Raw genomic sequence first — 14,221 nt, 5'->3', positions numbered from 1 at the left:
GCAAAGGATGAGATACGGGACTGATTAATCTATTTAGAAAAATGTTAAGAAAACTCGCAGAACTAAAATTATTTCAGTATATTTTCTAGTGACAATGATCTGAACTCTGAAGCTTTTTGCAGTAACAGTGATTTAATTATCTCCTGATCCCCTTTATTTAAAAAAAAATACTATAAGTATTTGCCTTGATTTTTTTAAACTTTTGGCCAATTTTTTTAAGCAGTCCATAAGAATTTCTTAACAATTGAACTATGTGAAAAAATTTATATCACTTTCAAGGGGGAATGTATATATTGCTTATCTCCCCAATACTTCATCTCATCATCTGTTGAGTATGGATATGAATATCTAACTCATTGGTTGCTGTGAAACTGTTTAAGTTTAAAGACCCTTGGATTTTAAGCCCTATGGACATACAATTAAAAGCATAAGAACCTGAGCTGTGGCTCATACCAAGTTTTGATGCATAATATATGTGTAATGAAAAGAGAACGGTGGGAGTAAATCACTATCTTAACTCTGACTTATGTGGAAAGAGCATCATGGAGTCTGGAGCTTCATCCCCTTTGGCCCCAAGAAGCAGCAAAACTGATCTGGGTTTTTGCTTCAGAAGAGGGGACTTAATATCCCTTGTGCTTGGGTTGTGAATCCAGCTCCTGCAGTGGATTTGAACTGAACTTTTCCATGAGAAAAGAGGGTGAATATGCTGACAGCTGACACAGATAAGTCCCATAATACTATCGAACTCAACAGAGACTGTACGTTTTGTGCAAAAATACGTAAGCCCCACCGCTGTCAAATGAAAGGGAGAGTTTTATACTCTCTCTTACCCCACTGATATATGTTCGGCTGTCATCTTATTTCATAGTTCAGGCAATTGAAACGCTGTTTAAATGTGTATGATAAACCTACAGATGAGAACATTTCCCTGCTGGATTTAAACCATTACCCCCAAAGGTGTTAAAGAAACCCTGCCTTGTGTCACTTTTTAAGATCAAGGGGCATTTTTTTTAATATTAATGCCTAGAAAAGGCAGATGAACACTAACAGCTGCTTATCCACAGGCTGGTGAATTGAATAGGGAAATACTGCTGTTCTGCAAGTCAGATCTCCAGAGAAAAATGATAAATCGTGAGCATCAATAAGTAAGAATGATAGTCTCTAAGGATAGTTAAGCAAGGCTGATAATATAAAATATGTAAAACATGGAAAAAATAGTTAATACTTCTTTTTCTCTTGCTCAAGAGTTGGAGAGGTGGTGTTACCGATATATATGATGCTACTGCGCTCAGGCTTGCAGGAGAACTGCAATATATTAATTCTCAAATCACTAGTTTGTGAAATGCCTTTCTGGTACCCAGGGATTTTCAGGACTGTTAGATTAATAAGGAGTCAAGGGCAGTCTCCTCATGGGCTGGGATGGCTCTCTGGGGGGAAAAAGGGAACGGAAGAAAAGGAGCAGCAGATAAAGACCTGGACAGTTTAGTGTTTCTCGGCTTCCAAATGCTGCTTTTTTTTCCCAGCTCTTCAACTATTTAAAGCTATCTAGCAGCTTCATTTCTGAGTTATGGCCTGTCCTCCCGAGTGGCGATGAATCAGCTCTGCAAAAGGCATTCTATAGGATGCCATGGTGTACAAGGAGAACCTTCCACAAACTTTATATAAATCCTGTGGGACAGACAGAAAGAGAAACTTTCCCTCTAGACCCAAATAACAACGCTGTGGTATGAAAATCGCTCTGAGCAAAATACTTAGGAGGCCAGCAAGAACGTGGAGGGATTTCTAAGATGCCGAAGTCTTCTCTGCTGGTTGGTCACCCGAATAGAACAATAGAATAACCTTGAAACTTCGCTGACTTTTTGGCAGGGATCCCAAAGTAGGGGAGGGAAGTTACAGCATCATCAAAGGGCTTAAAACGCACTTGCTATTCAGGTTTTGCCATCAGGGCTCAGATCGTGCAGAATTGGAGCAACTGGAAGGAACTAAACGTGCTCAGCTCTTCTCAAGTCTCTTTGAAAGACGGAGACAACAAACACACCAGACGGGTCCCGCCAGGTGACCGTCCCATGAGGGCAGTTTCTTTGCCAGCCTTGGGGCAATTATTGTTTCCTGTATCAGGTTTAGTGAAAGAAGACTGAGAAGCCATAATAAATGAAAACTGGGCAGCTTAGCTAAACTAACAGTTCCAGTAGACTTTTTTTTTATTAAACACAAAAAATAACAAAAGACAGTTTACCCAAACTTCCATGTGTCCTTTTTTCAGCGTCACTTTAGGCCCAGCGAAATGTGAGATCTTCTTGAAAACAGTTATTGTGCTTCTTGAAAGCTGTTGGTAATCAAGCAAAACAAAAGCAGAAGCAGGAACAAATGATACCCAACGCCTTGCTTGACTCCGGAGGGGAGTTTTATAGTCTGCTGTCTGATATCCTATTTGCTGAAGAAATTAAGGGCAGAAGGAAAAAGCTCTAACGAGCCTCAATGAGTTTGGACTTGAGGTTCTAGCATGTTTTTCCTTTCAGGTTAGGAGCTGCGTGTGGGAGAGCTGTGGTTTTTAAATGGAAGCGAAGCCACAAAGCCCCTGCCAGCAGAGTTCATTCCGCTGCTTGTGCCGAAAATGGTTCCTCTGCTGCAGACACGAACCAGCTTCCTCTGTGAAAGCTGCAGAAAGCTGGCTCAGAAATAACTTCTAGCGGTTTTGATGGAATCGCTGCAGGCCTGGGTTCTTATATAGCTCTATCTCACAATATTCCCCGCCTTCCCCCCCGGTCAGGAACCGCAGAACCTCACCTGGGCAGGTGTTACCTGGACAGAGTTTTGGCTGCTCAAAGCAAGAAGAGTCCTGCACCTTGTCACATGCAGCTTGCAAGTGTGTTCAAAGGCGAATTTTAGTGAAGTTGCTCAAGATAATAAGTAGCACATAACAGGATAGTCCTCCTTGGAAAATGAATGGTAGGAGCATAGCATGTTCTGCTGTTGCTCAGTGGGAGAGAGAAACTCCTGCCCGCCTTAGGCTTTGAGCTCTTGATTTAGAGAACTGGAATCTCTTCCAATATTGTCCTTATGGCTCAGCTTGGGCCCTCCACAGTCCAGCTAGAGGCGCAAACCTGAAATTACAGGAATGATAAGGGAGAATCAGAGCAGAGCTGCCCTGCCCGTTTTGCGGCCTGGAATACATTCTGCTCCCTCAGGATTTTCACAGGGGTCAGGTTTTCATTTTGATAAGAACACTTTTGAGTGTTATTGTAATAATACTTTGAGCCTTATTTTCTCCCTTACATTTCTTCTTTTCACCTTATCATCTCACTTCCTCCGTTCTGTTGTCTTTGACGCTGCTGTATCCTTTGATAATTTTTCCACTGTACTTTTATACTTACTTTCCATTCGTTTTGCTTTTCTTTATTTTCTAACAACTATTTTTTCCTTTCCCATTCTCTGGCTCCATCACTATCATCATGCTTTTTCCTTCCCACATTCCTGAATTATCTGTTATCAGTCATTTATGTTGATTATTACCAGTGTTTCTTTTTTTCCTATTAGTTTCTCTCACAAGATAAAAACATACCAGTGCACATATGTATATAGTTGCTTTCTTCTAACCACCAGACCTATTGCTGATTCCAGTGAGGCTTCAAAGCATTAAATCAATACAAGATGCTTCTTTAGGTCAGCAGAGACTCCCTTTGGAAAATATAGAGTTTAAAGCATCAGTCAACTATAAAATAATCTAATAATTGCATTATAGTAAACCAAGTTGACTAATTTTTAACAAAAGCAACTATTATTAAAATTGATGTTTTCTTGAAAATCCTTTGAAATCTTGGGAAAACCCCCAACTCCTTTTGCCTGGAAGTGTTGTTCTTGAAACTCTGTTCTGTTCAGTCCTTTCCTTTGTCATTCCTGATGCTTTGAGGCCACCACGAGCACTGAGAAGCAAGAGCTGCTGCTTTGTGGTCGGAGCGGCACAGCACCGGGAAGGCTGCAATTCAGCACGTCCCCTTCTGCCCGAGGGAAACATGCACTGAAAGTCCAGAGAACTGGAAGGGAGACAGAGGAGACCACATATTTTTCTCTGTGTGAGCCACTCTTGTGGTGCTGCCGCCTGCGCCGGCTGCTCTTCCTGGGGAAGGGGCAGAAGTGCCTCTTTATTTGCTTACGGTGGTTCGTCGGGGCTCTGCTGTCACCTGCGTGCAGAGTCATTTGCAAACAGGCTGTACCGCTGGGGAGCACAAATGTGTTTTTTTTAAAACCCTAAGCAGATTTATAGTCTGGTTTCCTGTCAGATCTTTGCATTTTCCTTCTCCGCCCCTCCCAGCCTCTGACACACTTTTTCTTACTTTCTGTGTTGCTCTTTGCTCGTTCCGACACCAGTGCGCTCGCTTCCTTCGTTCCTGATGCTCCCTAAACTTTTAGCGCTTTAGAGGCCAGGGGGTGTTTTGCTCCTTGTGTTTCCTTTATTTTCCACACCTGCAGAGCACAAATAACCTCTCTACGAGTCCCGCAGAGACACTGGCAGTTGCATGGAGGCAACGTAGGGAGCTGGAGCCTGCAGCAGCTGCAGCAAGAGCGCCCGGTCACTCATGAGCGCCCAAGGTAAGGAAAGCGGCTGGCTGGGACAGCACTTGTCTAATCACCGCGAGTTCCACTTTCACCTGCTTTGTGCTCATTTTCAAGAGCGTGTTTCTCTGAAAACAGTTGCATTCGCGCCTTCCTCGCCCTCAGCAGCTCTGGTTGTACTTTGCGTGCGCGGACGCTTGGAGCTCAGGGTTCGGTGGGGTGAACGGGCTGCAGCTGGAGGTGCAGACGTGTTGTTACAGCAAGTGTGCGTTGGGAAGGAGAGTTGAATGGGAGGTGTGGAGCGGGGAGATGAAAGGGCTGATCAGCAGCACTGGTCTCCAGGGAGTTTCTGGTTCCACCCGTAGTGTGTTGTGCACTAGCCTCTTTCTTTAAATCTCTGCGCTGGGGTTTTACGCTTTCCGTTAACTAATAAAATCTTTCTTCTTTGTGTTTTTTTTTTTGTTTATTTTCTCTTTTAATTTGTTCTTCTCGCTTTATTACTTTCTCAACCCTATTATATCATTGACTATCTTTCTATGCCTGTTTCTCATCAAGCTTCTTTTCTGTGTGACAAATGTTCCCCTTGTTCATACCTTTCCTTTTCCTCTGCCTTCTCCTTCTTGCCTGTGCAATAGACTGTACATCCTCCCCCGTGGTCTTAATTTTTCTCTCCTTCCCCTCTGTCAGTTCCTTCTCTGTCTTGTGTTCCCCTTTCCTATTCCTGCTCACACGCACCCCTGCTCCATCTGCTTTCTCATGCACACAGCGCTGCCCTGCTAAGTTAGTTTTGCACAGTGGTGTTGCCTCTGCACTGGGTTGTCCTTGCACACACATGCTGCTCTCCTGTCTGTGCCTTCTCTCCTGTCTGTGCCTTCTCTCCTGTCTGTGCCTTCTCTCCTGTCTGTGCCTTCTCTCCTGTCTGTCTCTTCTCTCCTGTCTGTGCCTTCTCTCCTGTCTGTGCCTTCTCTCCTGTCTGTCTCTTCTCTCCTGTCTGTGCCTTCTCTCCTGTCTGTGCCTTCTCTCCTGTCTGTCTCTTCTCTCCTGTCTGTCTCTTCTCTCCTGTCTGTCTCTTCTCTCCTGTCTGTCCCTTTCATGTGCAGAATTTCCATATTTACAGGTTTGGGGATGCATCCCAAAATACAAGACTTTTCTACTTGCATAGCTTTCTTCCAGTTTTCAGACTCATATTTAGTCATTCACAGCCAATAACCCCTGTCATCCTGTGTCTCTGTTTCTTTCTGTCTCAGAATTTTTAACACCTATAACACACTATAGCTTCCCCTGTACTCACAAACAGCCTCCCCTGACTTGGTGTGTTCTATCCCTCTCTTTCTATCATCCCACTCCTTCCTAAGCCCTCACCGCAACTCTCCACCAGGTTTCTCTGTCTGTTTTTATCTTGATGTCGCATTCATATTGGGAGGAACTACTGATGCATATGGACTTACTCTGTGCTGTCTTAGCATCCCCACCAAGTACCTGTAGGGGAAGCGGAGGAAGTTTTGCAGCCTCGAGCTCCTTTTTCCTTTGCAGAGTTCGCAGGCTGCAGCAGAGTCAGAGCCCAGTGATGGGACTGAAGGGAGGAGCACAAATGGGAGAGCAAAATACAAAATGGCTTTGGAAAACTGTAAAAATAATTGCAGGCGATCATAAGCATTTTTACTAAACGTAGTGGAGTTTTCATCTTCCTGCCCCACAGCAGAACTTCTGGTCTGACGCTGGTGTAGTGTTTGTCCTGTTGATTCCTATGGGATTTCAGATCTCAGAGGCAGAGGTTCTCAGCTCTAATGCTGTAGTGGGAGTAACTCTGCTCCTAGGATATGGCAACAGCTCATTTCTTTTATACCAGATATACTGGTGAGTCACCAAGACTGGGCATGGCTAAAAACTGCATCCAAAGACAATAACCGGTATTATTCCTTAAGTTTGTAAGCTTTGAACCAGATGTGACAAAGAAGTGCATATCTTTGATGAAGCCTTTTAGTCTCACCTTCTTAAGCAGGACTATTCAGACTGAAGATTTATTTCTAAGAATGTTCTGATGTGGGCTTTTGGGGACTGAATAAGGATCACATATTAAACTCACCTGAATTACTAAGAGAATTATTACGTGGGAGAATTCTCTTAGCAGCCTGTGCTGCTTTCTCAAGTTGTCCATCTCCCTATGAGTGAAAGGAGCTTAAATTTCATGTTTGCAATTATAATACATTCTTTCTGATTCAGAGCTAGCAAACTGTGGCCTTTGGGCTGTGAGCATTCTCTTCTGAATACAGAAGCGGGTACATTAAAATATCTGTGTCTTTTGGATCTTGTGAAAAGTCCACAAGCCTATAACAATAAAATAAGAGCTGTCATTTTATGACTCTGTCTTACTCTGTTACAGCTCATCTTGTGATGTGAAAAGTTCCTGTGTTCGCTTTAGTCATTCTGCAAAGCTTGTATGATGATTTTGTGCTTTGTTTTTTTCGGTGTTCTGTGCCTTCATTACTGGTTCTTTTTGTAAGGCCTTGATATCTCCCAGAAATAAATTGACTGAGACAACATCTCTTCTCTCCCTCTCCCTCCCTCCTCCTCCTTTTCGTTATGATCGTTTGCTGTCTGTTGAGTTGAACGTGGCCATTGCCAAAGTCGCGTTGTGGAAGTTGCGAGGGGACCTGGAGCCAGAAATTCAGGGGGTGTGTGTCTAGTTTCTTGAGTCATGTGAGCCTGGAAACTTTCCATCCTCCCCAGCGAATTGCTGTATTGGGAGGCCAAACCCAAAACAGAAACTCACAACAACATGTTTGACTCCCTGTTCTTATGTGAACAGTTGCTTCCCATTAGATTTAACTCTGAATTAAGAGAAAAAAATAACCTTTCAACATGGGCAAAAAGAGAACCATCTGACTGCAGGTATCTGTTTAAAGGCAATTCGAACCTTCTCTAGAAGGATGCATCCCAAATAACTGGGATATACTGAAGCAATCTGAATGGGATATACCAGCTTACCTTGGTTTATATACTGTTTCTTGGTGAAATTTTCCATCAATAGAATGGTTGCTCACAGGGGATGTTACAGAGGTCCTTATTTCTCCCAATATTAATCCTGTATTATTGAGAACAAGCTGCTCACTTTATAGCAGATATATCAGCTCTCTCTCTGATATTGAGATGCACGTTTCATCAAATGCAAACATTTCGCTTAGATGTGGTCATTAAGGTTGTGTAACCGTTGGTGGAATCTGACCTATGGCAGCTTTCTTTTTGAGTAGCCTCCATAGCAATCTAAACTGAAAAGAACAAGGAATATGGGACCAGGCCTTGTGACTTTCAAACTGGAGGGTAAAACCAGAAACCTCACCAAGTTTAGTGGAGTTTCACCACTGATATCAACAAGAAATGGTTTTTGTCCTGGCTGTTTTGTCACTGCTGCCTGTAGGATTTGCGTTCTCAGAACACTGTCTGCTTTGCTGAGAATTCAGTATCGGCAGTGAATCTGCAGTTCCTTGTTCAGAACAGATGATGGGGCTTTCTCAGTTGTACATGTAGTAAGATTCTCCGTCTCCTCCCTTCCTCCAAACACTTTAAGTGCTGCCTTCACCCTCTAGTCTGGGTCAGTTATTTAATGGCAATGAACATTTTCAGGAAGGTAACCTTTCTGCTTGTGATTTGTTCAAGGACTCTGGAATTATAATGGTTGCTGTCAAATGTATATAATTGGTCTCGGTGGCACACATCCAACGAGTGATAAAAAGCCTCTTTCTCTCTACTTCGTTAGTCGGTGTTCTCTCCCCATCTTACCCTCTCGCTTTTGCTCCTCTCAGGCAGAAGGAGATGCCGTGACAGTGTTTAAACTGCAATTTGACCGAGCGGCAGATGTGCCATAAACCCCATCGGTGCGTCCTGGCTGTGGGCACTGGGGGATCCCTTGGATGGAGGTTTTCACACTGACTTTAGTTAAACATAAAGGTCTTTTCTGAACTTTCATTTTGAATGTTTCTCTTCCTTTGTCATCTTCTGCCAAAAAGGCGGGCTCTGGGAATGGTGATAGTTTCCGAGTACCATGAATTCACGCGCTTAATGATCTACAGGGAGTGCGTTTAACATTTTACCAGCGGGTAAGGCCTTTGTACTTTTCACACAAGAGGCGAACACAGGGTTTTTTTCACTGCTCATAAAACTACGTTACTAATAGCACCAAAAGTTGGCAACATGTTGTGCGTTGTCTGCTATCACTGCTGAACATGTAGTGGAGAGAATATTCTTGTTACGTTAGTCCCACAAAACCTATTTTATCTTCAGTGCTGGATGGGGCATTATTTCTAATGCTGTCTGCTTCAGGGGATCTGTTCAGCAACTCAAGAGGAAAGAGAAATTTGTCAAATCTCACTGGAAATCTATCAGAGGTGTCAAACGAAATGCTATAACATTCCGGTTTTGTCAAAAGGATAAATGTATACACAGCTGTGTATATGATATTATTTGTAGTAATTGTTGCCTCAGTGAATTTGTCTGTGTAAAGTAACACTGTGTAGTATTAACGGGTACGTTTGTTCTGGTCCCTGAGGCCAGTTTGGCCTTATGTAAAGATGCTTGTTATTTGCCCGCATCTGATGGGCAGCCCTGGGTTTTTATAACAGTTATGAGTTGGAATACGGCTTCGTCGTAACCAAAGAAAGGATTCCCACCGGCCACCTGAGCGCTGGTTGTTTGCTGGCAAATTTTCCTCAGGTTATAACTGAGTCATTGAAGAGTAAATTTAACATAAGGTCTCCATCTAAAATGAGAGAAGGGTTTTTTTCCATTCGTATGAGGAAAAAGCTGTATGCTGGCAGGACATATATGGTGATCATTAGCAGTTAATGGATTGTTTCCACTTCATTTTTTACAGCTCCGTATGTATATAAACATTTCTAATCTAGCTGTGCCCATACTTGAAATCAGGATGACTATGCTTAATAGGTTGTTACACACGTTTAATATATTTGAGCACAAAAGTAAGTTCTGCCAGGTTTCGAGACATCAATAAAGAAACCTTTCAAGTGTTTCCCTCTGGGAATTCTGAATCCTGAGCAAACCAGGAAAACACCTGAAGGTTGCTCCAACTCTTTGTCTAAAGATTACACCAAATACGTTTCATTTCCAAACTACAATTTGACTGGTGATTCAATCTTTTCTCCTTGATTGTGAACGGAAAGATTATCACATTTATAAGATCATTTGAAGGCTTTTGACTTTTAACATTTCAGTTAAAATCCCAGTGACTTTTACCAATCACTGACTTTTTCTGAATCGTAGAATCATTTAGGTTGGAAAAGATCCTTGAAGAGCATCAAGTCCAGTCATTAACCTGAGGCTGCCTAGTCCAACACTAAACCATGTCCCTGAGCACCATGTCAAGGTAGTTTCCATTCCATATGTTTTTCAGAGTTTATAATGATGTATTCACGAAAGACTTGCACTCACTGAAAATACAGAATTCCATCAATTTCTTCCAACTTCTTTACTGTTGCTGAGCTGATTTTCTCCTGGTGAAAAAAAACAAGCTTAAGATAAGACTCTTCTCTGCTACGACACTGCTAATCTGCCTTCACAGTTCCTGCCAAAACAAGCCAGAATAAATCTCACTGTTTAATTGTTTAAGAAGATTTTGGGTGTGTTTCATCCTTCCAGTAACATATTCCTGTTTTTCTAGTTACATATTATTCAGGAAGACCCAAGACTAAGAAGTTTCATTGTAGAAGGTTTAATTTCCTTCTGTCTTTTATTATCTCATTTTTGGAATTTATGCCGTGAAAGATATCAGTGCCGTGTGAAACAAAAACATATTTAACCTTTTGTGCTAGGAGAGAAAAAAAAAGTGTTTTTCTTCTGCTTTACTTGTTAGGAAAAAAGTGAAGGAATATTACATTTCCTGTAAGGCTGGAAACACTGAATCAGTGTTTTGTTTTGTTGTTAATCTGCAAGTCTGTTCTCTGAAGGAAAAACAATACTTGGGCATTTTCATATGGAGTGTTAGAATACAGAACGATGGTTTTGTGACTTGCCCGTATCTAGAGTGAGAGCGGCATCCAGGTGGTTTTGCTGGATTAAATGATGTTGACAGCAACACCTTCACAGAGTCTCTGAGCAACTGGGGCTGCACATCTGGGAGAGCAGCATCTGGCCCGAGAATTGCTTCAGAAGCCATGTGAGAATATGGTATCGGGAAGGACCGAGCGTTGTCACCTGCAAAGAACACCTGGGGAATGGTGGGTCCAAGGCAGAAGTGGTCAGAATTTGAATGCCACTTTGAAGGCTGAGCGTTCAATGACAAGCTCCTGTAGCACTTTTCTGCAATGCAGAAAAATGCAAACTCATTGCAATTGCATCGTTAGAATATGATAACAGTATATAAATCCAAAGCTATTTGGGCAGAGTGGTATTATAAATATTGGATGCAAACCTATTAGATAGCTAATGCCATTAGCACAGACCTAGGCACAGCCTCTGCGCAAAGGGACTGGATGAGTAAAGGATAATTTGAACATTCAGCTACTGTGGGGAAAGAACATGAGAAAAGGCAGAGGGTGGTTTGTTCCTGTTATCTTGGTCCTCACGGGACATCCTGAGTCCTCTCTACCTTCAGTCTGACCCATTTGTCTGACTTAACTCACTTGTCTTATTTGATATCTCCTTTCCTCTTCCTCTCTGATTGTGGTTACCATCCCATATAGGGTAGTTCCACCAGGTGAGTGAAGTTAACTAACCAACTTCTCTCTGTACAGCATGATTTGGAACCGAGGGTGTCTGTCACCTCCAGTTTGTGACTGATCCGAAGGAAAATGAAGCAACACATCAAGCACAGCAAATAAAACTCACGAGTGAAGGCAGAGACAGGCCATTGTGCTTAAGCAAAGTTTCTGGACCTCACTGACAAAGTCATATTTTCATCTGAGAGATTCTTCCACTTCTTTTCCATTCTCTTGTGGGGGACGCTTAACATCCACAGCTGGGGGAGCAGGACAGGTTGTTGTGCCGTGTCTTGGACAACGTGGTCCAACATTCGTCCTCTGGCCCTGCAGGTAGAGCCGCTGTAAAGAGCTCCAAGCATCGGTGTGTTGTGCAATGCCATGTCCTGGCGTTCCGTGCCACCCTCCACGTGGGTACAGCGGGTCACTTCCCACCTTCCTCCCCTCATGCAGAGAGAACGTGGCTTGATGTGTAACTTCTGCTTTCCATCACTGATAATGAGGAAAAGCCAGTTTTGTCACGTTGCAGAGCAGTAAGCTCTTATAACGCTGCAATCACATTCTTAGATGTTTCGAGCTTTCAAGTCGCTTCAGGGAGCATACTAGAATGAGGAGGTTTCCCACCCGTGTCTAACTAGGACCAGTACTAATAAAGCCCTTTTCATCTAGGAAATACCGTCATTGAGAGCAACCAAGGGGCATGGCCACACACAGAGTTACTCCAAAAGCTTTTCTAGCAATCCAGGAATTATTAATTATTATTCTCTCTCAGGATAGGTCCTGTAAACACTTCCTCCCACACGAACTTACTACGAGCAATTTCAGTGTGAGTATAAGGAGAAAGTACAGTGTTGTGGTTACTGTAGTTCATCAGCGCTCTCCCACGGTGCTTGCCCACTTCTCGCCGAGTCCTCTCTTCCGTGAGCTTCTCTATCTTGTGCTCCCTCACCAAGGCACCTCGTGGATCACCAGCAGCAGAATGCCTGTCCCTGCCTTCACCCCGTGGTGCTGGGCAGGAAAATGTCCTTATGGAACCCTCCCATATGGGCACGTGTGGGCTCAGACCGTCCCAGAGCTCCGGTCCTCTCAACAGCTCCCAAGAGGAGATGCCAGAGGTGGCTCACGGGACACAACTTCACCCTCTGCCACCCATAGCCGTGCTGATGCCAGCCTAGGGCAACCTTCTAGGAATGCTAATAACAAAAGAAATGGATGCATTTGCTATTTTAAAAAGGTTTTTAAAATTCTACATGTGCTTCCTTTAAAAAAAAAAAAAATCCTTTAATCTTTCAGATGTTTGCAGTGCCCTGGAAAATAATCTGAGTTCTTTTCTCAGTGGATGAGTGTATTGCTCGTCTAGGATGTGAAACACTGGCTTGGGTAGCCTGTGACAAAATAGGATTTTGAATTCAGATTCAACTTGCTTTGTCTTGCTTCTGTTTCTAATCCAGTAATTCTAATTACTGCCATAGAAGATAGAAGTGCCTTATCAGCAAGGAAGGAAACCTGTGAACACAGCACATAATTCTTAAAAGATCTGAAACCAGAGTGGAGGAAAGCAGGAGTTAAACTGGCTCCTGCATAACAGTTGTTTTGCTTTACGCTTGACATTCCATCCCTGTGCATAATTCCTCAGTCTCATCTTCCATGGTAACTTCGTTAGCAATGAGATGCTAATTAAATTTCATATTTACGATTAGAAAATAAAATCATTGGACCTTTTTTAAATAGATTTTTATGAGTTTTGGCTCCGTTAGCTGAGTCAGCAGTATAGAGCCTGCAAGGCTGAACTTACCCGCTTTGGAGATAAAAAAAGATAAATAGAGCAAACAAAGATGGAAGGAGAGTCTAATCTAAAACCTCATATAGTTTCTACACTGAAATAAGTAGTCACGTAGAAACAACCCTTCTTTAATTATGTCTCGGAGGGTTCAAAGCTCAAAATTTCATCTCATTCTTAAAATCTCGATTGTAGATGGAGACAATATGCTGAAGAGATCGATGCATCAGCAGTGTTTACTATCACCTGTTAGTGAAGTATTTATTTCATGGATTCGGAAGGGTTAGAATGAACACGGGTAAGCACTGCCACACCACTGCCCTCCTCCCTGTGCAATGTGTACTACTGGAGGATCACAACTATTTAAATCCTGCTGCCAGACGGATTTATAGGTGCTATATAGAGCAGTTTCCTATTCGTATAAAAATTAGCACCTCACAAAGCTTTAAAGGCCCATTTTTCAAATACTCAGCATTTGAAGAATGCTCCAGTTGAGAAAAGGTTTTGAAAGCGCTCAGCTTCCGTTTAAGTTTGTAAGAAAGACCTGATTTTTAAAAGTGCTTAACGCTCAGCAGCTCTGTGATTCATAGCGCTATCTTATCCACACTCTGAGGCAAGTCTTGCAAAAATCTGCCCATTTATTTTGATGCCTGAACACCACCTACGCTCTTTGAAAATCTGACCCTAATTACGAGTTGTGCCCTTGAGTATCAGGAATGAGAAACAGGGAAAATCAATCCTCACGTGTGGGGTGCTCATATTGCATGTAACTTTACTTCCTGCACAAATACAACACTGCATTTAAAACAAATGCTTTTCTGCACATTCTGCAAATGCTTTTGTTGTTAGCTGGTGATACTTTGTGCTCTGAGGTACAGTTAATGCAGATAGCACATAAGGAGTTGTTATGCTTCAAGGCACAAGTTAGGAGAATAAAACAACATTTCCACTGACTTTTAGTTGGTTGCGATGTCTTCCCACCCTTGGTTGCCTCTTCTCCTAAAGATCAGCATTTGAGTGCATATAATCCTGCAAATCTTGCTTTTGTGATGGTGTTTGTAGATGCTGTTTTAGCAGCAGCTGCCTGTGCTCAAAGACCAGGATGCTCAAATAAGGAGAGTAGTTCTGGCATCACTTTACAGTTGCTATTTTCACAAATACTTATTTCCACAGCCAG

The 14,221-nt window shown here is 42.6% G+C and overlaps 1 protein-coding gene across 1 annotated transcript in view; it reads left to right on the top strand.

The window, feature by feature from the left end:
* Positions 1-4,372: 4,372 nt before the first annotated feature.
* The window catches only part of CARD11 (caspase recruitment domain family member 11), a 44,170-nt gene continuing 34,321 nt past the window's right edge, over positions 4,373-14,221 (top strand). Inside the window, exon 1 of the mRNA XM_082064260.1 lies at positions 4,373-4,590. Coding sequence (XP_081920386.1) covers positions 4,578-4,590 — 13 coding nt within the window. The 5' untranslated portion in view covers positions 4,373-4,577. The remainder of the gene's footprint in view (positions 4,591-14,221) is intronic.

The sequence above is a fragment of the Streptopelia decaocto genome (genome assembly GCF_964273445.1).
Source record: "Streptopelia decaocto genome assembly, chromosome: 13".
Classification (NCBI taxonomy): domain Eukaryota; kingdom Metazoa; phylum Chordata; class Aves; order Columbiformes; family Columbidae; genus Streptopelia; species Streptopelia decaocto.
Note: the sequence above shows the minus strand (reverse complement) of the source record. Positions and strands in the feature narration are given on the sequence as shown.